General features: G+C 40.1%; 1 protein-coding gene across 1 annotated transcript; it reads left to right on the top strand.

Moving 5' to 3' along the window:
* Window positions 1-73: 73 nt before the first annotated feature.
* CRACR2A (calcium release activated channel regulator 2A) lies at window positions 74-25227 on the top strand (the record flags this gene model as incomplete). Its single annotated transcript, XM_010281421.1, has 11 exons — window positions 74-261; window positions 2242-2313; window positions 4182-4227; window positions 5052-5143; window positions 6578-6905; window positions 12079-12211; window positions 14642-14723; window positions 16377-16491; window positions 17878-17979; window positions 24148-24224; window positions 25137-25227. Coding segments are annotated over 11 exons (1326 nt in total), but the record flags the coding sequence as incomplete, so codon positions are not given.

Genomic DNA, 25227 nt, shown 5'->3' with positions numbered 1-25227 from the left:
GAACCTCATGAGGTTCACATGGGCCCATTCTAGTTAGTTATAATACTTCCTGTTCTGTTTTTTTCCATCCCAGTTAGAGCATCAATGTACAGAACTTCTCGGTGGCAAAGAAGAAACCAAAGTAGAGAACACCAAGCTGAAGCTAACTAACCAGGAGCTGCTGAGAGACCTGGAGAGAACATCTCATGAGCTAAGTCTGGCTCAACAACAGTTACAGGTGCTTCAGGAGGAGGCATCAAGACTACATGAGGAGAAGGAAATGTAAGTCTCCAGCTGCAGTGGTACTAGTGCATTTGCTTAGTGTATCCGTGAGCCTCCTTCTCAGGGTATTCAGTGCTGTGTTTTATGTTTGTGTCATAAGCAGAAACTACCAGCAAAGCCAAGTGTAGTTCTAGTTATTTTTCTCCAAGTAATTCAGCATGTTTTCTGTAGCATATCTGGCTTCTACAGTCAGTGTTCTCCCACCTTCCACCCCCCATTCGATGAGAGTGTTTGGAAGTAAAAATCAGTTTAATTCATTAAAAAGTATGCCTTAGTTTTGAAATATCAGTGGGATGCCTTACAGAAATTACAGTTGTGGCACATGATGCTCCATCCTTCTGAAAGCTAAGTCTATCTGAAACTTGTTTCTCAGAATGTACTCTGGCTATGAGACAGCTAGGATGTGCTGCTTTTCCTCATCAAAAGTAAGTCTAGTACCTATTTTCTGACCAAGAAGGTTGGCCAGCAAGATAAAATATACCTTATGCAGCTGAATCACAATTACAGAAGGCATTATGGTGATCCAGAACCATCATTTAGGGGTTTGCAGTTCAAATGTTTCCAGTCAGATTCTGTCTCTGAATGAAAGAATACTTTTCAAGAAGAAATATTTACAATTCATATTTTGAGCGATGGAAATGGCTTTTAAGTGACAGATCAATCTACCTGTATTGCTCCAGCCTTCTGCACAAAGTAAAAGTTATATTACCCTGAAGCTGTAATTGGCAGAAATGGTCCCTGAAATCCGTTCAAAGGAAGATAGTTTTAAAAAAACACTCAGAAATCTGTAAAACCCTCTTGTTGCCAATGGAGAGCACATGGATGCCAGACTGTGGTGCACATCTTGCCAGAGTCTATACATATCAGCAATGAACTACGTAACTCAGAGCTGTGGCTGTTTGGCATATTGCAGGATAGAGCAGAATATTAGATCAAATGTCATATTCTTTTTAGGTTAAGCTTTGTGCCAAACTCTACTTAGTTATTACTAATTTAATTTTTCTTGAGGATATAAATAATGAACTTTGTTGATAAATGATTGTTAAAGAACAGCCACTGCATTTAGAGTACTAATTTTAGGTTTGCATGTTTGATGTCTGTTTTGGAAATAGGCAGTAGAAATATTCCTCCTCAAGGTGGTTTGTTTCCTCTTTGAGGCCTCTCTTTTCAGATCCAGAGCAAAGACTGTGGAGTGATCTGGTTTTAAAGCTACAGAGGAAATCTGCCCAGTGGTCAGGCTGCTGAATAGTACTACTGCATTTACAAAGCACTTTGGATTCAATAGTGTTTTATGGAATTACAGCTCAGCCCTACTCAACTGCACCTGCAGTGTTGCTTTAAACATCTGTATCAGTCTGGTAAGACCTGAGCTGTTGAAGCAGGTGTAATGTTCAGACTGCACAGGAAGAACTTGAGGCTTCACTGAAAGGCAAAAAACATTTAAGGCCAGATGCTGATTTGCATTAAGTCAAAGTAAGTGGTTTAAATCTAGTGTAAAAATCTGAGACACCGTGTCCAATGTTTAAGGCTGCATAACTGTTAAAGTCAGGAACTGAAAAGAAATTGTAGGGAGTGTAGATCTGCAAGCCTGACATGGTTTCAGCAGCAAGATAAACTCTAATTTTGGATAAATGTTACATGGTCTTTAGTGACCATGAGTGAGAAGGATTTCAGCAGTATGTCCTCTCTGAATGATGCGAGTGCTGGTATCAGTACATAGTTAGCTCTCTGGATGAAGAAATGATAAAGCTATAGTTTTTTTTAAAAGTACCTCTACACTTTCCTCTGCTAACTCAAACTGCTGTGGTACTGTCCGCCTTATACTGAATAAACTTTTTTAAAATTAGTAACCATTCATGCAGAATAAAGTCTACAACTTTGGAGAAGCTGAAGTCTCAAATGTGGATACTCCTGGGGGGAGCATTTTAGCACTGTTGTTACCATGGTTAGAACAATTTTATTTATTTCTTTTCATTGCAGGGAAGTGTACCATGTGACAGAAACTTTACAGAGAGAGAAGTCAGGACTTCTGAAGCAGCTGGATTTTTTAAGGTAATGCAGACCTTACATTCAAGAACTTCTTGCATCATTCTAAAGAGGTACATTAAAGGATGGAATTATGTTGGGATATGTACTGGGTGTAGGTGTCCAGGTGTTGGCAGCAGGGCACCGCAGGGGTGGTCTCTCTGCCAGAGAGGAGAGGCCTGGGCTGCCACATGCTAGACACTGCTGATTCCAGCCAGCTCCAGCAGACCCACTGCAGGGCACAGATGAGGCCCTCAGCCAAGATGGTGGCATCTCTGGGAAAGTGTGTGTAACACTAAGACAGCTGTTAAGAAGGGGCCAATCAAGAAGGCTGTCAGTTTAGTTGCTGTAGAGACACAAGAAGGAAATCGGCAATCTCGCAGACATAGAAGAACTGGAATCACCTCCCTTGATCCTGGTGAGGGGACTTGTCTGGCACTGCGAAGGTCAGGCAGTGAATACTCTTGACGAGGAATGGGAATAGAGGGTCCCTGCCGTCGGCCAGGAGGAGGAAAGGGATGACCGGGTATACTGGACTGTGTGGATTTGATGGCCTGGCACATCAGACCCACAGAAGTACAAGGCTTTGGTAGACACTGGTGCACAGTGTACGCTGGTGCCATCAGGGCATCGGGCACAGAACCCCTCTGGATCTCTGGAGTGACAGGGGGATGCCAAGAATTGTCTGTACTGGAGGCTGAGGTGAGCTTACAGGGGAAAAGTGGGAAAAGCACCTCATTGTGACCAGCCCAGAGGCCCCTTGTATCCTTGGCATAGACTACCTCAGGAGAGGGTATTTCAAGGACCCAAAGGGGTACCAATGGGCTTTTGGTGTAGCTACTGTGAATGCAGAAAAGATCAGACAGCTGTCAACCGTGCCTGGCCTCTTGGAAGATCCCTTCACTGTGGGACCTTAGCGTCAAACTCTGCAGCAGGTGAGAGAGAGAACTAAGAAAAATATGTGTGAGAAACAGCCCTGCAGACACAGTGTAAAAGGATGGGGAGGAGGCGCTCCAGGCGGTGGAGCAGAGATTCCCCTTCAGCCTGTGCAGAGCCCACACAGGAGCAAGCTCGTGGCAGGAGCTACAGCCCATGGAGTGGAGCCCATGCAGGAGCAGGTTTTCTGGCAGGAACTGCAGCCCATGGGGGACTCACACTGGAGCAGTTTGTTCCTGAAAGACTGTGCCCCATGGAAAGGATTCATGCTGGAGCAGTTTGTGAAGGACTGTAACCTGTGGAAGGGAATCTACGCTGGAGCAAGGGAAAAGCATGAGGAGGAAGGAGCAGGAGAGAGGAGCTGTTATGGATGGATCACAACCCCCCTAGATCCCCAATCCCCCTGCACCACTCAGTGCTGGGAACGAAATAGAAGAGTTGAGAGTGCAGGAGTGAAGTTGAGCCTGGGAAGAAGGGAAGGTGGGAAGAAGGTGATTTTAGTTTTGTCTTTGTTTCTCATCGTCCTACAGCTGAGTCTGTTTTGTCTGTGATGGTAGCTGGTAAGCAATTTTCCTGTCTTAATCTTGGCCCACAAGCTTTTCCATCTTATTTTCTTCCCCTGTCCTGTTGAGGAGGGGGAGTGAGAGAGCAGCTGGGTGTGCATCTGGCAGCCAGCCAAGGTCAACCTGCCACATGATAATGACACAAAACCCATTCTTGCACACAGTAGAAGGCAGTACACATGAAAGATTTGCTTTGTTTTGGCAAAATGTTTATTTGTAAAATTATATCAAAACATAGTTAGCAAATTTTCTCTAACATTTCTGTATTGATAGACTTCAAAGTTTGGAGTTGTGTTCAGACAATTGTAACCCTCTTTTTGATGTGCAGCAATGTTTTTGTGCTCAATGCTAAGTTTGCATGAGATATGACCTCAGTTTTATTTGTGTTCTTTGCAGGGAGAGGAACAAACATCTCAAAGATGAACGTGACATATTTTTACAGGTAAACAACTATTATTTTCAAACCCAGTGTTGAGCAAACACATAAAAGAACAGCCTCAAAAGAAAGGGATCAGAAGGCTGTGCAGGAGACAGGCTCTTATGCTACTTAAATCTTGCCCCATTCTTAATTTATATTGTCTTTTTTTCTCACTTGAGAATAAGATTTTTTAATTTGCTGAACAATTTTAAGAGCTACGTTTTTAGAATTATAAAGTGATCTATTTTGAGGGAGATGAATGTATTTTACAAGAAGCTAAGGATGCAATCATGAGAGGATGAAATAACCTAAAAATTGAACAATTAAATTGTGTTAATGTAGTTGGTGAAGAGTAGCTAATATCCTGAAACGTTTGTACGATTATACGATATCTGAGTATCTGAATCAGTACCTGAATACCTGTTGGTACTGGGTAAAAGCAGATCACATTAACTTTTTACCTAACAGCAGAAAATGGGCCCCTAAGAAGTTCCAGAAGTACCCTGGCTTAAGGAGACTAAAGGCCACTTAGTTTACACTTGTTTGTGTTCTTATTCCTACAAGAAGCTGCTAGTGTAAATCACCATGTATCTGTTGACTTCTTTTCATGACATTATGCTGTTTTATTGTGGTCCACTTAATTTACAAAGATGAATTCTTACAGGATTTGAAGTTTCCACGTTCTGATTGTTTATCAATCAGGATTTTGAAGCATTTATACCGCTAGGATTTTTTCTACAATTTTTTTCTTTCATATTCATTGCATTATTTAAGCATTAGGAATGAAGACAGTTAACCATAATGAACAACAGGAATAAATTAGTAAGAAGTATTCTGTGTTTTTGCAGAAATGCAAAACAAGTGTTTCAAAAGCCAGCTGGAAGCAAAGATCAGGGTCTGTCATTGAGAAATACATAGAGGGCAAGATGCTGCCTAACAGGTAAGAACTTTTTTTCATGTGTTCCCTGTTTGAGTACAATGAACTTATAGAAAAAATGTGTGGAATGTTTTCTTTCAGATACCTTTGGACTTTTCAAAGCATGTATTTCTGAAGTGTCTGTCACTATATGATTACTGTGCCTTTTAAGAAATTTGGAAATAAAGCAGCAAATTTTCACATAAAACAAGTGTACCATCTGCAAAGGCAAGATATTTCCCCATTGTGGATGAGTATATGCTGGGAGGCACAAAAGCTTGCCCGTTACCCTGTGTTGATGTGGTACACCTTGGTAACTCCCTGAAAGAGTAACACCCTGAAAGAGTCCTCCTCCCCTCTCATTGTAGAGGACAGCAGTCCTGTTGTAAAGTATGGGATGTGTCACTAGTAAAACGTGGAGAATTTAATTCTCAGCTGTGTAGCTGTAAACTGAAGTCAACAGGAACAAAATGGTGAGCTCAGTGAAACATTAGCATGTTTCCATTGAGACAAGAGGAGCTAGAAAGAAGACTAATATTTCACTTTGAAATACCAGCTAAGGCGATGTCCCTGCAGGCACAGGGTCTTGAAGTGTAAGGAGGGAAAGCTTTCAGAGACACAGTTTAGTAAATTCAGTACTGAGAAGTGGAGCATAATTCACAAAAGCAATTATGATGCAAAAATCATAGAAAAGTCTAGGTGGGAAGGACCTCTGTCTCTAGTTCAATCTCCTGCTCAAACAGAGATAACTCCAAAACTAGATAAAGTTACTCAGGGCCTTCCTTGTTCAGTTGAGTTTTTGAACATCTGATGGAAGTCTTACTCTCTTACTCTAAGATAAGTCTTACTTATCTCTGAGGGCACCTATTCCTTTTCTGCACCAGTCTCATGAAGAAATTTTGTTCCTTGTATGAAGTCAGCATTTCTCCTGTGGGAACTTGCATCTGTGGTCATTGCACACATCTGAGAAGACTCTGGATCTGTTTTATCTACATTCTCCCTTCTGTTAAATCCCCACTTAGCCTTTTTTTCATCCATGTTAAACAAACCCATCTCCCTTCTACCTCCTAAAGAGAGAATTAGATTAATCATAGAAGGGGACTGGGTTGGGGGTTTGTGTTCTTCCAGAATAGAGGGGGGTGGGGAGTAGGAAGTCACAGGTGAGAAATTTATTTAAGCTACTCCATGAGGTTAGAAATGAGGCTAATCTTATGTTTTGTATTCTGGTTCAGGATTTCCCCATAAGTTATTAGCTTTCATCATGATGCTTATAATCATCAAGCATGATATATATATACACACACACACACATTGTATGATGAGCTGACTGGACTGAATCTACTATGCCTGCTGTGAGTAGTAAAAACATGGGAGATTAAAATCAGTTAAACTAGAATAAAACAATGGGAATCCAGTCCAACACATTTTCGTCATGTACTTACTTTTTTCTCTGTCTAGACATTCATTTGAAGAGGATGGTGTTTACAATAACTCAAAGAGAAGGAATTCTGCTGGACTGAATGGAATTCTCTCTGTAGAGCCTGATGCTGGAGCCACTGGAGGAATGTCTAAAGCATCACGTCTCCAAAGAATAATATCAATTGAGGAAGATCACCTACCCCAGCTTCTTGACAGGCTGGTTGATAAGCAGCTGAACAGATGGACCGGAGAAGATGAGAATATTTCTTCTGAGATGGAAATGGAAAAGAAAAACACAGAACAACCAATGGAACACTCATCATCATCTTCTAGAGAGCAGCCTGTAGAGAAGGAAACACCATCAAATGTAAGGGGGCAAAGGGACTTCCTCCTGAGTATTGTGTGCAGTTCTGGGCCCCACAATTTAAGAAGGATGTTAAGGTACTTGAATGCGTTGAGAGGAGGGCAGCAAAGCTGGTGGAAGGCCTGGAAGGAATGTCCTGTGAGGAGTGGCTACAGGCTCTGGGTTTGTCTAGTTTGGAGAAAAGGAGGCTGAGGGGCAACCTCATTGCTCTCTCCAGCTTCCTGAGGAGGGGAAGTGGAGAGGGAGGTGCTGATCTCTTCTCCCTGGTATGCAATGATAGAACATGTGGGAGTGGTTCAAAGCTGCTTCAGGGGAGGTTCAGACTTGACTTTAGGAAACATTTCTTTACCAGGAGGGTGGTCAGACACCAGAACAGACTTCCTAGAGAGGTGGTCGATGTCCCCTGCCTGTCAGTGTTGAAGAGGCATTCGGACAATGCCCTTAATAATTTGCTTTAACTTTTGGTCACCCCTGAAGCGGTCAGGCAGTTGGACTAGATGATTGTTGTAGGTCTCTTCCAGCTGGAACTATTCTATTCTATTCTATTCTATTCTATTCTATTCTATTCTATTCTATTCTATTCGGACCTTGGAAAACACAAAATGGTGTTGAAGGGCAATGTGTTGTTCTTAAAATCCAGAATTATTTAGTTTTCTGTTTTTAAATTAAAGCACGAAAATTAAGCCATTACATGAAGAGGGAGATGGAAATATACTGCAGATAAATGTTGAAGGTGCAAAGACGTGTAACTCAACCTAAAGGAGTGGTAACTGCAGACAATGAGTACATAGACTTATGTCTGAAAGACAGGAAAAGTAAAGATAAGCCTTGTAATAGATGACACAAGAAGATCCACTGAAAGGTAGCAATTGTCTAAAAAAAGAAGCAACTCTTCTTCAACTTCCAAAGAAGTTGGGGTTTTTTTTGCCAAAAAGTGACATTTATCATATTCTGATACTTTTGAGTCGCCTTTGGTAGCTGTAACATAAGCTATCAGAGAAATAATGAGAGCAAATATCTTTACTTATTATTTTTTGAAAGGACTTTTATTTTGCAAATTGAAATAAAGATTATATTTTTTTAGCTCTAGCTCTAGCTTGTATGTGCTTGTTAACAATTAATTCACCATGCAGCAATAATTCTTAAAATAACATGCTGGAAGGTACATTGCTTCGGAGTCTAAAGTCCTTGTTGCACTGCTATTGCTTCAGAACTGGCTGTGCTTTGTTTTCTAATTTTAGTATCATTGTTAGGTATTACTCATTTTTATATTCTTGAAGCACATATGAAAAAGATTAAAGTATAGGAAAAATAGGTATACTTGGTCATAATTATATAGTTATTTTAGAAGAAGCAAGCATATCTTAAAAATGATGATAGAATTATGCCATGGTTACATAATAACTTTTAAGTGGTACATTTTAATAAAACGTCTAGGGCACAGAACAGAGCTTCATCCTTTGAAATTATTTAATACAATAAATAATTTTTGCTTGCTATATGACTTATTTTATATCACATTTTCAAAATATGGCATCATTGGACATCATTGGACTTCAGGACAGCAAGAGCCAGGTAGGTCATCAGGTTCAGCTAGGACAAACCTGTCCTGCCTGCTCTATTTTGGCAGTCATGCCCCTTGAAAGTACATCCTCTCAGCTGGGTAGCAACTGGGCATTCCTTCAGATCTTCTTTCTTACAAATTTTTTTTTTCCTATAAACAATTGACAGCAAGCATGGAGCGGGGGGAAGAAATCATAAAATGTCACCTGTTTGGTTGTTGAGTACATTTTATTTCAGTTTCTAAAGAAACATCTTGAGGGTAAATAAAAAGTTCATTTCTGAAGGTCACTTAGAATTGGGAATTCCTTTTTTTTTCTATGAAATGTCAGTGCCTTAGCCTAGCCCTTAGTTTGAGTGGGGTTTTTGCTTTTTTTTTTAAATTTAGTTCAAAAAACCATAGCAGAATACTTCTTTCTGATAAACTCTCTATCCATGTGACACTGAAATATGTACATGGTCCTGCATGGTCCTATTGGCCTGCTGACTAAGCCTGAAAATGACTATTCAATTGATGGCATTCCATTGCTTAGGGCAGTCTCTAGGCTGTCGAAGTGTCTGACCATTGCTGCTTTGTGTGAGCAGCTGAGTATACAGAGTATACACCAGCTGTAGTCTGATGAATTTCTCATACAACTTTGTGTTTCTTAAATGATGGCTCTTGGGATCACCACTTTTTGACAATGAGACATCAGAAGTAGGCAAGTAGAACCAATGTAAATTTTTTTTCCTTTTAGAAATGAACAAGTCCATTTCCATCCTGTGGAAGGTGACTTCTGAAAGTGCTTGCAGCAGTACATGAGGCCAGGCAACTGCTCTTTAGTTAACAGTCAGGTAGAACATTTTTCTGAGTGGCTATGAAGGTGAAGCTGCAGTTAGCATAAGCAGAAATGTGATTGAAAAAACACCTGAAGGAACCATAATGGAAATTTAAAGCAAGATTTTCTGTCCAAAAACTCTGCCTGAAATGCAATTCCTCTCCCCTCTCTTCTGTCAATATGGAGTATGAACCACTATGTTTATACTTACCATCTTCCACATTTTTGTTGAATTGCACAAAAGGTAGGTATGTTACTTGACCTGGCTACTGTTTATATGAAGTCCACTCAAAAGACACATCTAGGAGAGACTTTTTCAGACTGCATTGTAAACTAAAGTAAATTTACATCCCACTGCACTTCCATTATCCCATCAGCACTTTGAAGCAGACTATGAAGCAACTTGTCTCAGTATGGTGTTCAGATGCAGTTTTAGAATCAAATTTTATTATTAAGGTTATTTTCATGAGTAGACTTGATACATCTCAATGAAAAATGACTGCCTATTATGTTGGGAGTTGAGCTGAAGCCTCTGATGCCTTTGAGTCTTAGTGCTACTGAGGTGTGTATGACCACCAGGGACAAGGTATTTCAGGTCATGTAGTCCATGTATTTAGTTATTGTTCTCAGAAGCACTGTGAAAGTGGTGCCAAGCTGATGATTGTATGTTAACTTGTTTTATTTCCCAGAACACGCAGACTAATAAGCTGGGAATGTTTTTCAACAGAAATGAAAATGTGCTTTATATAGATGTATGTGTATATCTAGCAGCCTATAGTTGCAGTGGAGCTTGGGTTTTTAATAGAAAAGGAGACGTGAACAATGAGATAAGAAATCTCTGTATAGTTGTAATGGGCTATTAGCCCAGCTCATGAGAGAGACATGTATTTTTGTCCCCAAAATTTACAGCAGTGAATGATTTTTTTTCATGCTAAGGAAGACAACAGCTTGAGTTTTGTTCTGTGTTTTTTTTCTCCATCAGAGAAAAACTTTTAAAATTTTTCATTTCAAAATTTTCATTTCTCAATACAGAGTGCAGCTCTGTATTGTTTCTGCTTCTTCCTGTAAGGCTTCAATGTATTTGTAGAAAACATTTACAAGGTCAGACTTCAATGTCCTATTCAAAGGACTGTCTGGCAGTGAGTTCAATTATGATGTCTTCTTGAAGTCAGCAGTCTCAGGGGTTCTGCACCTGAAATGCCTGGCAGAGGGCCTTTCCCTCCATCCCCTCCTCTTTCCTTCTCTCTTCTCCATCCTCACAAAACTCACCGTAACAAACTAATGCCAGGAGCATTCATGATCTTGTTCCCCTTCTGCAACATTAAGAACAAACTGGCTACCTCCCTCTTCCTCCCCAACCTTTGCACAAAATATTAGAAGAGGCCAGTTAGGGCACCCGCTGCAAACCAGCTGGTGATAGTGTTCTTCCCTAAGCTGCTCCTGATCTACACACAAAGTCTTGGGAATAATGACCTACTTGGCAGAGGATATAAATATTCTCTCCAGCATCCACTTAGCTTAGCCTGCAGTAAACAGGACATGGATAGGCAGAACAAATTGTTCTTTTTTCTGCTTAAAAATCTAAATGACAGAAACATAAGTGAATGTTTAAAGCCTGATTAACTGGGTCTAATTCTCTATGTCTCTTTCTCCCATGCTTCTGCCTGTAATGGTAAACAGATGTAGAAGTGCCATAATTCCATGGAAGCTCATGGCTCCACAATAGTAGCAGAGAGAAGAATCTGGTGATAGATGGCATAAGCCAAAAAATTATGACTTTGCTTCTCTCATCTAGGTGATGTGCTGTTTCCTCTGTGTCATTGGTACAGGATGAAACTACTGAGCAGAGCTATGTGAAGCTTTATGGAATTGCAGGGATGAACATAAACATAACATAAATATAAACATGAACATAAACTGTTTTCTTTTGGCAATTTCAGGCATTTTTCTATGCCATCTCAAGTCAAGTTTCATATTGAGTATACTTCTAGAGCTTAGTCCAAATCACTGCACTTTAAATGATCTGGAACGGTGCGTGGCAAACATATGAAATGCTGAGTTCAAGAGTGTGACCAGCAGGTTGCGAGAGGTTATCCTCTCCCTCTGCTCTGCACTGGTGAGACCTCATCTGGAGTATTGTGTCCAGTTCTGGGCTCCCCAGTTCAAGAGAGACAGGGAACTTTTGGAGAGAGTCCAGTGGAGGGCTAGGAGGATGATAAGGGACTTGAACATCTCTCATGTGAGGAAAGGCTGAAAGACCTGGACCTGTTTAGTCTGGAGAAGGCTGAGAGGGGACCTTATCAATGTCTATAAATATCTGAAGGGTGGCTGTCAGGAGGATGGAGCCAGTCTCTTTTCAGTAGTGCCCAGTGATAGGACAAGGGGCAATGGGCATAAACTGCAGCACAGGAAGTTCCACCTCAACATGAGGAAAAGCTTCTTTACTGTGAGGGTGATGGAGCACTGGAACTGGAGCTGCCCAGAAAGGTTGTGGAGTCTCCTTCTCTGCAGACCTTCAAAACCCGACTGGACACGTTCCTGTGCAACCTGCCCTAAGTGATCCTGCCTTGGCAGGGGGGTTGGACCAGGTGATTTTCAGAGGTTCCTTCCAACCCCTGCCATTCTGTGATTCTGTGAGTTATTTTAAGAAATGGAATATTGCTTTATGAGTAATGGAGAGTATGATAGGATAAAATCTCTTCTTTTTCCCATCTCAGTTAGCCTTCAAGTCAAGGCAAATTGAAGAGGCAACAGGATTTATAGAACAGTTGGAGACTAATGTTTGCTCTTACTTGAAGGAGGAGAGAATAAACTCTGTCCCAGACTGCTTATTCAAGATCGTTTTTGTGGGCAATTCAAGTGTTGGAAAGACTTCATTCTTAAGGCGATTCTGTGAAGACCATTTTTTCCCAAGCACAGCTGCTACTGTAGGTAAGTCTAAGAAAAATTATTACTAGTACTACTTTTGTTCTGACAATACTTGGTAGCTTCTACTGAGATCAAGCCCTGTGTTGTAAAACAGGAACATATAGAAGTTGTAAAAGCCATTATCCAAAAGGACAGTAGGACATACAAAGTGAGTTCTGCTAAACTGGGCAGCAGATAATTCATAGAGAGGTTTCAGAGTAGATTCCATACTGAAATCCTGGCAGTACTGAAATAAATCAGAAAAATCCTATTGATTTCAGTGAAGCTAGAATTTCCTTGTAGATCTCACTGTCCTGAAACTGATATCCTGTCTTCTGGACTGCACCTCTGTAGTAACCATCCCACCTCCATACTCCATCTCTATCCCTCTGGTTTGTTTTAAAGAGAAAGTAGAATATCTGAATTATGTTTGAGGATTTAGCATTACACTAAGCACCAAAGAGATGTTAGACCAATGTTTTCAAAGTCAAACATTTCAAAGCTACATTGTACTTACATTGCCTGAAGTTATAACCAAACTTTCAAGTGTCAGACATGTAATCAAGGTACAAAAACTCAAGTATAGTTTATTGCAATGCAGCTGAATTACTGTAAATGACCAGATTCATTATACTTGGTGTGTACTTAGACCTTAATTATTCTGCAGCATATATGAAATAGAACTTGTTCACAATAAAAGGTATTTAAATTAATGGATTTGTCTTGCATTTGTGACAACGTAAGAACATTCAGGTGAGCAGTTGCTGTAGCTCCCTTGACTTACAGGGTAGATAAAGACACCTGAGTTGAATTTTCTACTGGTATGTTGAGTGTCTAAGTTCACATTAGAGTTAGGGAAGATCTAATATCTTAGCACAAGGATTTAAATTCATTTTGGCATTGTAAGGTATTTCACCTGGTCTTCAGCTGCTGCTTTGGAAGAGAGCAGGCCTTCTGGGCGTCCTGCCAGATTGAAACAGACATACTGAATACCAAATGGCATCTCAGCACTAGATGCCTGTGAGCAAACAGCTGAATTCTACCCCACCATTCTTTCCAAATGAATCTGGTTAAAGGAGCCTAGGGACCAAATAATCTGACCCTTGATGCCTACTTCAGGGTGAACTTAGTAATTTCCTAGACTCCTGATTCTTCATTGACTTGATCTTCATTAACTGGGAGCTTAGACACCTATATGCAATTGTCTACATTTAAGAGTCTGGTGCTATGTCTTATCCATGTTGTCTTATAAATGGCTGATACACTTCTCTAGACTCTGAGGTCTTACACAGCATGTGCAATTACCTGGAGCTTCCCGAGGAAAGGCACAGGAATGCGTCTGACCTTTTCATCTTTTGGCTGGTCATCCAGTGTTCTTGCAAATGCAATGGCAAGAAAGTATTTGTCATAGCTTTGATTTAGTCTCCACATCAATGAGTTTCACAGGTGTGGACTGTGTCTGGCAAGAATCAGACAGTGGAAAACTCAAGTGAACAACCTGGAGAAGAGTGTTTTCATTGAATTTCTACAAAATAGCTCAAATTTCTTCCCTTGAGATATAAGCAATGCATATATCCTCCATCCAGATTTCCTAATTGCCCATTGAAAGAATGCAGGCTTGGATGCTTCTTTATTAATGCCAGTGGTAAAAATCCCATTGATGTGGAAAAATGGCCCCAAATGAATTGTTGATGACCTACTGAGGTCCCTTCCAACCTGAATTATTCTAGGATTTTGTGATTCTACAATACAGTACAGTGTGATACAAGAAAATATAGGTTATCATTAGGAGGAGGCAGTGACTGATTAATATTCAAGACTAATTGTTGTTATAAATATCGGGAAGATACATATATCATCACAGGTTAGGGTAACTGAGAGAGGATTCATTTAAAGCTTTAGATAAATTAATTTTTGTCTCACTTCCATTTAGCTGCATAAAAATTAGGGACTAACCTAACTGTAGTCAGCTCATCTTCCTTATTCTGAAGAGGGGAGGAGGTTCTCCACATATTCAGTCCACCTATCTTCAACATCCCCTTAGGGTGGTGCCTTGTCTTTTTCCACTAAATTTAGAAGGTGCTATGTGGCTAGCTCAGACGAAACACTGAAATTTCAGCCAAATGAAGTTACACAGCATGAATTCCAGGCTGAGTGGCTTAGACTGCTGTGGACTGTCATCAGATGGACCCTTAACTCATGTATCCTGATTTGTAAAGTTACTTATCTTACAGCTTTTACAAAAACTGTAAGATAAGCTCTGTTAACATTTTATTACTGAAGAACTTCTGGCAAATAAAAGCTTTTGTTGTTCTCTGATAGTTACAGACTAGGGACATAATTTTAATGTAGTATCTATCTTGTGACCTTTCTGGAATTGTTGCTATTTGCTGGATCAGGTTTTCAAAAATCAAACTGAGCATATGAAAATACAACCTTGTATCTCTTTTATAGGTGTGGATTACAATGTGAAAACCATCACAATAGATAATACCCAGGTAGCCCTGCAGCTCTGGGACACTGCTGGCCAGGAACGGTGAGAAACATTCTGTTGTGGTTTAATCCTGGTAGTCAGCTAAGCACCACACAGCTGCTCACTCACTCCCCCATCCAGTAGGATTGGGGGAGAGAATCAGAAGGGTGAAAGTGAGAAAACTCATTGGTTGGAATAAAGACAGTTTAATAATTAAAAAAAAAAATCAAACACACCACCACCAAAAAAAAAACCAAAAACCCAGAGAGGAAGTGAAACAAAACCAAGAAAAACAAGTCATGCAAAAAACCCCAGTTGCTCACCACCAACAAATCGGTGCCCAGACACTCCTTGAGCAACTGCAGCCTCAGCCAATCTCTCTCCCTGCTGCAGTTTTATTGCTGAGCTCAACATCATATGGTATGGAATATCTATTTGGTCAGCTGGGGTCAGCTGTCCCAGGTGTGTTCCCCTCCCAACTTCTTGTGTACGGCAGCCTACTCACTGGCAGGGCAGTCTAAGCAGCAGAAAAGGCGCTCTGTAAACACTGTTAAGCAATAACTAAAACGGTGTCTTACTGACACTGTTTTCACCACAAATCCAAAACATAGCCACATACAAGCTAGTATGATGAAATTTAACTCTATCCCAGCCAAAACCACTACACATTCTAAGGTTTTGCTTCCTTCAATCATCTGTTTGAAGATTAGTAAGCATGGACCTAACCCTGCTGCTCAGGAGAGGAACAAATATAGGAGTATTCCTAATAGAGCCAGTGAATTCACAGTTTAGATCCTTCTCTAGCAGCAATAATGTGCTGATGTGGTGCTAGGTGTCCATTGAAAAACTGACATTCTGTAAAAGAGGTTCTTATTAAAGCTCTTAAAAGTTTAGTACCACACTATTTCTTTAGGAGGAAGGCTGATTTTAAGATGTACCTAGAATTATTTCTATGGCAGAAAATGCCTTAATAGTTTAAAAAAAGAGTTTGTTTTTTCTTCACCAAAATAATCCCATTGTACTTGGAAGTTCTCCAAGTTTTTGTAAGTTTTCAGTGGCAATTTTCTTCCCCATCTCCTCACCTGTTATGTAGTTTTCTATTACTAAAAGCAAGGATGATAATAATGTTCTATATTTTCTTCAGGAAGCTTCGGAAAAAAGCCCCAGACAGAAATCTAGCTAGCTTTAGGCAGAACGCTTTGTGAGGGGGAAATTTCTGCTCCAAGTTTAGAAGGAAAGAGGATGGGAGAAGGTGGGATATGCAGCTGATTATCCAGGCTAACCCAGAATCAATTAGAGAAGACAGAGGGAATTTTTCCAAACACTTTATTAAAAAAAAATTTTTTTTGCAAATAATTTATTTTTTGTTGCAGTAATTGGTGATAGTAGTGTTCTCTGTGAATCATCTGCTCAATGTGGAAAGGGGTCTGATGATTCAGGAAGAATGGGATTGCTTACTGCAATTCATAACAAGCCTCACCTTTCAAACAGAATCTGCAGTGAAGATCAGTATTACAGCTACTCCCTTGTCTAGTTTATGGAATTTTAGAATACATATGTAAACCAAATCAACAGGGGTTTAATCCTTACTAAATCTAGATCGTTAGAAGAAACTGTATGGCAACATCTTCCTTTGGGGCGTACTATAAAATTTTACTTATATTGTCAGATTGCTACTTCTGTTGAAGAGAGCTATAAACAGGTTCTTACTTGTAGGTACCGAAGTATTACCAAGCAGTTTTTCAGAAAAGCTGATGGTGTCGTTGTGATGTATGATATAACAGCAAAAGACACATTCACAGCTGTCAAGCAGTGGCTGATAAGCATTGAGGTAATATGACATAATTTCAAATCTAAACTCTGGTGTCATTCTCTACCTTCTTCTGGACAGGGAGCGTTAGCAGGGCAAAGCACCGAGAGCAGCAGTTTCTTGTGTTGTCACAATTACATTTTTGTTAGTGATTTTGGTCTGCACAGTTACCAGTAAAGCTGTTTTTAGAATCTCTGTTGTCTATGAAAATAATCACAGTTCCAAGGTTTTAAGGACTTAAAATGAGTGGTGAGGAAAGCTCAGCATGGAGTTCTCTGATTTCTCATAAAGGTTATCTAGCCGGTGACTCCCACTGGATCACCACTATCACTGGGAGGTGCTTTGGATCCGTGATGATGGTCTGATGATCACCGATCACCACTAGCAGTTTGACAACCAAGCATGTAGCTCATGGGAAATTGACTGTGTTATGAACATAAGCTATAAACTTAAAGCTATAGTACCTAAATTAGTGCTATAAAACTGTGTCGTGGTAGACAGTTCAGTTTCCTGGGGATCATCCTTTCAAACCACATGAAAACAAAATCATAGCCCATGCCACTGAGTGGCTTTAGTTAATTAAAAATTCTCTTTTTTTCTCTTGGTATATCTCTGTAGCTCCAGACAACATACAGAGAGTGCAAGCAGCTGAATTTGCTTTGGGCAGAATAAAAAATAAAACTAAAATTGAGGCTGCTGCCATAAAGGACTGAGTCGCGAGAGAGAACAAAGTTTTCTTGGGTTTTGATTTGGATTTGAATTACAGGTTTTGATCCGGAAAAATCAAATATTGTGGTCAAAATCTTTTTCCAAGTTGCAATAGTTCACTCATCTTTACTGACTAATTTTGTTTGCTGCAAACTATTGATAAGTTGAAAACATACGGCCAAGTCCATTTACTGCTGCAGCATTCAGCTCACTTTATGAATGTACTCATTGTGGTAATTCTAACTATTTTCAGAAAGAATTTTGATTCATGCCTATTCTATGTATTTTTGGGGCCAATTCTGTGTGTCTCTCCACTACTTTATGTAATCTATTTGGCATAAATGTACCCTGGTGTTGTAATTATTTTCCTGTCAATGTAATTAGAAAAGCAGTGGCTATAAACATGCAATGTCAAAGCCAATGTCAAATGGTAGTTTTCTCTCTCCCATTTTAATATATAGTCTGATAAGCTTCTGTGCTGTTATTAAAAAATGCCAAGTTAGTGCAATCTCTAGCCTTCTGTCTTTTTCATGCCTTTTATCCAACTTGAATTCCTGACATTTGTAAGCAAAGTGGCACATACCTGGCTCGTGATATCTTGATATCTTGTTGCAGTGTGACATTTGTTAGTTTTTATCCTCTTGACCTGTGATTTTTTAAATACAATGCATCTGTTGATATTTATTCTTTGTTCTGCAGGAGACAACTGGGGAGAATGTACCTGTGCTTTTGTTGGGTAATAAAACTGATAATGAAAAGGAACGTGAGGTCCCTATGAGAATGGGAGAGCACCTTGCTAAGGTACTATACTTAGAGGGGAACCCCTTACAAAACTTCAAGGTGAAGGTTTTAAAATGGAGTCTGAATGTGTCTAAATTCATAGGAACACAGATTAATTTTAATCAGACAAGTATTTTTAAGGATTAGGAACCCCACCACACTCATCAGTTCAGCTGTCAGTGATGTAAGTAAGTGCTGATAATTATAGTTATAAAACTGTCTAGGTGAAAAAAACAAAAAGTGATTAGTGCAAAAAATATTTAAAAATTCACTCTCATTGTCTCTCCTCTCTCTCTTTTCCTTTGTTCTCTCTTTCTCTCTATTTTTTCCCTCCCTTCTCTTTTCTCTCTCTTTTTTTCTCTGTTTTCTCTGTGGATGGATTCTTAATGGAGAGATAATCTGGGGACCTTATATCCGTCCTATCTCCTGTAAAACCACAGAAGACCATCTGTTACTCCTATGGTAGGAGAAGAAAATATTTACTTTTACAGAATCACAGAATCATTAAGGTTGGAAAAGAGCTTTAAGATCACGAAGTCCAACCATCAAACCAACACCACCATGCCCACTAAACCATATCCTGAAGTGCCACGTCTACACGTTTTTTGAACACTTCCAGTGATGGTGACTCCACCACCTCCCTGGGCAGCCTGTTCCAATGCTTGACCACTCTCTCCGTAAAGAAATTTTTCCTAATGTCTAGCCTAAACCTCCCCTGGCACAACTTGAGGCCATTTCCTGTCGTCCTACTGCTTGTTACTTGGGAGAAGAGACCAACATCCACCTCACCATAACCCCCTTTCAGGTAGTTTCCATCGAGAAAATGAAATAAGTAAAGTTAACAGTCTGCATCTATCAGAGCACTGATGATCCATGGGCCATACTTTAAGCATTGAGGGACTGCAATTAGCAGATACTTGTTTATATCCCTATGTACCATGCCCATCAATTTTTCTTCTGAATCTCGCTATGCAATGCATAGTTTGAACACCAATGCCTCCAGAATATTCATTTATTTAGAAATAAATCATCCCAATACTCCTGAGAAATTAACTGTGTTGGTAGGAATTTACCTAAATTAAACAATGTGCTGGATGTCACGTATGTACTTGTTTCTCCTTTGAAAATAGATTGACAGCTCCGCTTGCTTGTAACCATAAAAGGTATTTTCAAAATTTGAAATGCAGCTGAATTTTTCTTAGTTTACAGGAAACATCGCTGCTAAGCACCTCTCTATAATGGAAAGAATTAGGGCCAGATCTCTTTTTATCTTATTTTGATAATTCATACAGCCTTTTACAAGCATGCCTCTGTACTCAGGGTTATGTCCGTTATTTTGTTTTTATAGGGGAGCAATATGAGCCTTGAATTTCATCCCTCAAAGGTTCTCACTTTAAGAAATCTGCTTTATTTTCTTGTATGCATGGAAATGCAGATAATTTTGAGGCCCTAAAGGCTAGGAGAGACTCCAGGGTGTAACACTGAATCCTTCTGTGAAAAAACAAATGACACAAATGCTAAATGGACAGAGTAGGTGTCTTACATGTCATTTAGCTCTCTTAAAACATTGTACTAGTAAAACAAAGATGAATCATTATAATATATAGATCTCACAGCCCACCAGACCGTTACTTCTAACGTGTCATGCAAGAAAATAAAATGTTTTGCATAAATAAAACAAAGTAAATTGTCAGATTAAAGATGGTTATAATCAAATGAATGGATCTGAATGACTCACTTGAATGTTTGAATGTACTGCCTTGGGTAGCAAAGGGAAGGAATGATTAATGGCAATGAATTAGTTGAAAAACAGCACAGATATAATTAAATGATAGCGATTTGCTTGCTGAGCTAATAATAACCATGAATTTTAATGAAATGTTATTTCTTGCTAAATAGGCATATAATTCCTATGAAACCACATACCACTGTCTCTATTAGTGAATGCAATTGAGTTACTTCTTTTGTGAATAATCCCATGAACTACACACAAATGACCCAAAAAACACGGGACTAGATGCTGAGATGACAGAAATATGTATAGCCATATTTGGTGAAAACAACCCTGAACTTGTTCTTGTGCAGACAAAGAACCAGATTAGCCTGTTGACCCTGAAGTCCAACAGTTTTTATGACCTGTCTCAAGGTCTCACAGGATGGAAACGTTTTTACCTGGTTTATTCTACAATCAGAGAGGAATGTGTACTTTCAGAGGGCGTTCCAGCCCAGCTGTATTAACTCTTGCTTTGCTTCAGTCACACATCTTACAAGTCAGTGTACTACAAATTCAGTCAGAAACCCAAGAGCTCCCTTTATAATGCACTTGTCACATAACTTTTTTGCAAGGCAGGCAGCACAGTTCATTATTAAAAGGAAGAACGGCAGATTGAAAGGAGTCCTTTCAATTCGTTGTCATTTGAGAAGACTGGTTAGTTGCAGTGATACCCTGGGAAAGGGGGAATCGAATGAAGATAAGGATTCAGGAAGCCATCATAGGGAACAAGAAGGCTATGATGAAGCTGATCCGTAGTTGCATGAATTAAAGAGTAAACTTCATGATGGTAAGGAGAATTTTGCAGTATTGACTTTACAGGGAAAAATAGCAGATACAAACCAAACTGTTCACATGCAGTACAAGAATGACCTGATGGAAAACATCTAAAACTCTCTTGATAGAGCTACTGGGAGTATAAAGAAAAATTGAAGAAGCGAAGTGAAGCGAAAAAAGGGGAGAGGGAGAGGAAGAGAGGGAGAAAGAGAGAAGAGAGTCGAGTCGAGTCGAGTTGTGTCGTGTCGTGGTTTAGCCCCAGCTGGCAACTAAGCCCCACACAGCCACTTGTTCACTTCCCCCTCCCACAGTAGGATGGGGTAGAGAATTGGGAAAAAAACTCGTGGTTTGAGATAAAAACAGTTTAATAGGACAGCAGGAGAGAAAGAAACAACAATGATAACAACAATAATAATACCGACAAAGGAATGTACAAGAACGAGTGATGCCCAATACAACAATTGCTCACCACCCGGCAATCGATAGCCTGTCCCCGAGCAGCGATTCCCACCCCCCGGCTAATTCCAGTTTATGTACTGGGCATGACGTTGTATGGTAGGGAATATCTCTTTGGCCAGCCTGGGTCAGCTGTCCTGGCTGTGTCCCCTCCCAGCTTCCTGTGCACCCCCAGCCTTCTTGCTAGCAGGCCAGCAAGAGAAGCTGGACTGTCCTTGACTACTTAGCAACAACTCAAAACATCAGCACATTATCAACAGTTTCTCATCCCAAATCGAAGACATAGCCTCACACTAGCTTCTGTGAAGAAAAACATCTCTATCCTGGCTGAAACCAGGACAGCAAGGCAAGGCAGGGCAAGGGCAAGGGCAAGGGCAAGGCAAGGCAAGGCAAGGACAAGGGCAACGGCAAAAGGCAAAGGCAAAGGCAAAGGCAAAGGCAAGGGAAGGCAAGGGCAAGGCAAAGCAAGGGCAAGGGCAAGGGCAAGGCAATGCAAGGGCAAGGTAAGGGCAAGGCAAAGCAAGGCAAGGTAAAGGCAAGGGCAAGGCAAGGGCAAGGGCAAGGCAAGGCAAGGCAATGCAAGGGCAAAGTAAGGGCAAGGCAAAGCAAGGCAAGGGCAAGGCAAGGGCAAGGCAATGCAAGGCAAGGCAAGAAGTCTGTTTGACTTTTTTAGCAGAGGATCCAGAAGGAAAACTCCCTTTAACAAATTTTTGTTTAGTTAGCTTGATCCACTGATCAAAAGTTCATATGAGCACAACAACAATACAGAGAGTATTCAGATCATATTTTGAGCTTCCAACAGCCAATGTTCTATTTGAGCGGATTAGTGTAACCACTGCCAGTTGCTTAAATGGCTTATGATACAGGTGCTGCTCTGGCATTCAGGCAGCATGATTTTATTTTGGCCCTGCACAGAATTGCACAGAATTGCCTTGGACAGGCTGAGGTCAATTGTATGAGGTTTAATGAGGTCAAGTGCCGGGTCCTGCACTTGGGTCACAACAACCCCATGCAATGCTACAGGCTTGGGGAGGAGTGGCTGGAGAGCTGCCCAGTGGAAAAGGACCTGGGGGTGCTGGTTGACAGCTGGCTGAACATGAGCCAGCAGTGTGCCCAGGTGGCCAAGAAGGCCAACAGCGTCCTGGCCTGTATCAGACATAGTGTGGCCAGCAGGAGTAGGGAAGTGATTGTGCCCCTGTACTTGGCACTGATGAGGCCACACCTCGAATCCTGTGTTCAGTTTTGGGCCCCTCCCTACAAGAAGAACTATGACTTCCTGGAGCGTGTCCAGAGAAGGGCAATGAAGCTGGTGAGGGGTCTGGAGCACAAGTCTTACGAGGAGCAGCTGAGGGAACTGGGGTTGTTTAATCTGGAGAAGAGGAGGCTGAGGGGAGACTTTATTGCTCTCTACAACTATCTGAAATGGGGTTGTGGTGAGGTGACTGATGGTCTCTTCTCCCAAGTAACCAGTGATAGAATGAGAGGAAATGGCCTCAAGTTGCACCAAGGGAGGTTTAGACTAGATAATAGGACAAATTTCTTTATTGAGCGTGGTCAAACATTGGAACAGGCTGCCCAGGTAAGTGGTGGAGTCACCATCACTGGAGGTATTCAAAAAAGTGTGGATGTGGCACTTCAGGACATGGTTTAGTGGGCATGGTGGTGTTGGGTTGATGGTTGGACTTGATGATCCTAAAGGTCTTTTCCAACCTTAATGATTCTGTGATTCTGTGAATTCCTGAATAATCTTAAATGGGTCAATAAATCTTTCTCTATCTCTGTTCCTCAACTACAAAATAAGATAATGCTTTTGTCTGCCTTGACTTTGCAGACTATGTATGCTTCGTGGGATGAGGATTGTTACCATGTATTCAATCCTGATGTTCATTAGAACACACCACATAACCATTGACAACATATTCAAAACTGCCATTTGATAAGCATTTTTTAGAACTGCTATACTAAACTACCATATTTATGAAACTTCTTTTCCCCACTTTTTGTCTGTGAAATTTCATGAAGATGATGAAAATTTCAAAAAGGTGGGCAATTTTGTAAACATGGTACATTAAAAAAAAAAAAACAAACAAAGAACAAACTAAAACTGAAATACCTGGTCATTTTAATGGGAACTTTTGAAAACTGAATTGTAAATGTCTTATGAAGGGTGGTTAAATAAGGACAAATGCAGTAACCACAGTTAATAGCAAACAAATGAAAAGATGCAGACATGTGATTGCCATTTCCTAAGCTCCTAACTTCTTTTTTTGAATTTTAAGCTACTATCTTAAATAGCAATAAGACACATAGAAAAGAGAATAGAAAGTTGAAATCCGGATGGCTAAAAGGGCATGTAGTAATACCATCGAGGCAATGTAGGTAAGGTTCAGTGTAACATCTTGTGAAAGTAGTCAGATATCTGTTTTGGAGAAGATAATCTGTCATTCCCTCTCAAACTTCTCTTGCCATCACAGCTGCCAGGTCCGGCTTTTGTGCCGATGATCTCTTGCATTTGCCTTTATTGTAATAAGGCTTCAGCTAAAGTGCTGAGAATGTCTCCGGGGCGTAATCATTTATCCATTGTTCTTAATTGCAAAGCTCCCAGGGGCTACAAAACTAGAGGTGCAGGATGACTGCAAAAGAAGGTGCAGAAAAAATTCACAAGTACAAAAAATGAAATAGAATTCATTTGTTGCTCTTTTTTACTGAGGTTTTTAATGAGTCATTTGCAGTGGTCTCAAACTGTTGAATACAGAAACACTGCTGCTGAAGCTTTCCACGATTAAAAAAAAAAAAGTCACTGGAATTATTTTCACCTGTTTTGTCAAGAACTCAGTGATGTACTAATTGCCTCATTATTACAAGCAAAGTTCACAAGACTTTATTACCTTACAAGGCATATTTTCATTTGACCCTTTGAGAGATCAAGCTCTTACAGCAAAAGGCACTGTATAGAACAGATATCTGCTAAGAAATGCAGATAGTTGTTGTCTGGGAGGCACACTTGGACTTACTTTCTTTTGTTAGTGTTTACTGTTAGCTCTAGAGTTAAATCCTAATTTTTCCTAAAGTGATCTATTTCTATTTCTTTATTTGCTTATTTCAGTATATCTGTGTTGTTTTTTTAAAGCTGGAGTGAGATATTGTGCAAAATTAATTGAAATGGTCTTTCTGTTTAATTCTAGGATTACAATTTAATTTTCTATGAATGCAGTGCATATTCTGGGTACAATACCAAAAAGTCTGTTCTTCATTTAGCTAGGTAAGAAGAAAACACAATCTATGAGTTCTATATGTGCCTGACATCCCTGCCACTGGTGACAGAGTGAATTCTGTTTGTTAAATTAGTTTGATAGGAACTTACAGTGATGAAATATTTGTTCCTTTTAAACTGGTCTGTAGCCTGACCTGTTCCTCCAACTAAGCAGTTGCTCAGGTTCGTAGATTCCTGTGTAAACTAGTGAAGCTCTATATAGAAACAGAAATACCAGAATTGTTGCTAGGAAAGCTGAGGGCCTGAGGAAAGCTGAGGGCCTGGGATGTTGTGATAGTTCTTGCAGGACATTCTTGGAGGTTTGGAGAAGTACGCTTGGAAATGGATGCTGATGAGTCCTTGCAGGAGAACACTGGATGTGCTGCTTTCTTCCCTCTGCTTGTTATAGCTCAGATTCTGCTTTCTGCCTGGGGACTGAGAGAGAGGGAGAGGTGGATTTTTGAAGTTATATAAATGCTAGGGGTAAAAATACAGCTAAATCTGTCCCCTCTGAACTACTTACAGAGGTGAAACACTGGTAATGAATTGGCAGATCTTTAATATTATTGCTGAAGTTAGTGACATTTTGTGAGTGTGTCGGGCAATTGATAAATGTCTAGGTAGCCAGATGTGGGTTTGTTTTGCTCCAGCCTCAAAAATAACAACTGAAAGTTGCTGTTTTGAGTATCTGTAGTATACAACAAATGGTAACAATTAGCACCGACTACATTTTTCTAAAGGTTGTTTTGTGATGTTATGGAGCCACCATAATTGTACTTGCTTGTTTGTTTGTTCATAAAATCCTGTCATTTTCTGTTAATCTCTGGACAATTTTATAGGCGTGGGGGGAAATGTTTTTTGTTTTGATCTTTTATGGGTGTTACTGACTTTTTTATTGAAAATACTGTTTCTTTCTCCCAGGATTTTAAAGGAACATGATGATAAAGTGAAAGAGAAAACCATTGAACTTCAACCTGATATGAATAAAAAGTCTTGCTGTATCAGGCCATAA

This window comes from Phaethon lepturus, unplaced genomic scaffold, assembly GCF_000687285.1.
Source record: "Phaethon lepturus isolate BGI_N335 unplaced genomic scaffold, ASM68728v1 scaffold5942, whole genome shotgun sequence".
NCBI classification, from domain to species: Eukaryota; Metazoa; Chordata; class Aves; order Phaethontiformes; family Phaethontidae; genus Phaethon; species Phaethon lepturus.
Note: the sequence above shows the minus strand (reverse complement) of the source record. Positions and strands in the feature narration are given on the sequence as shown.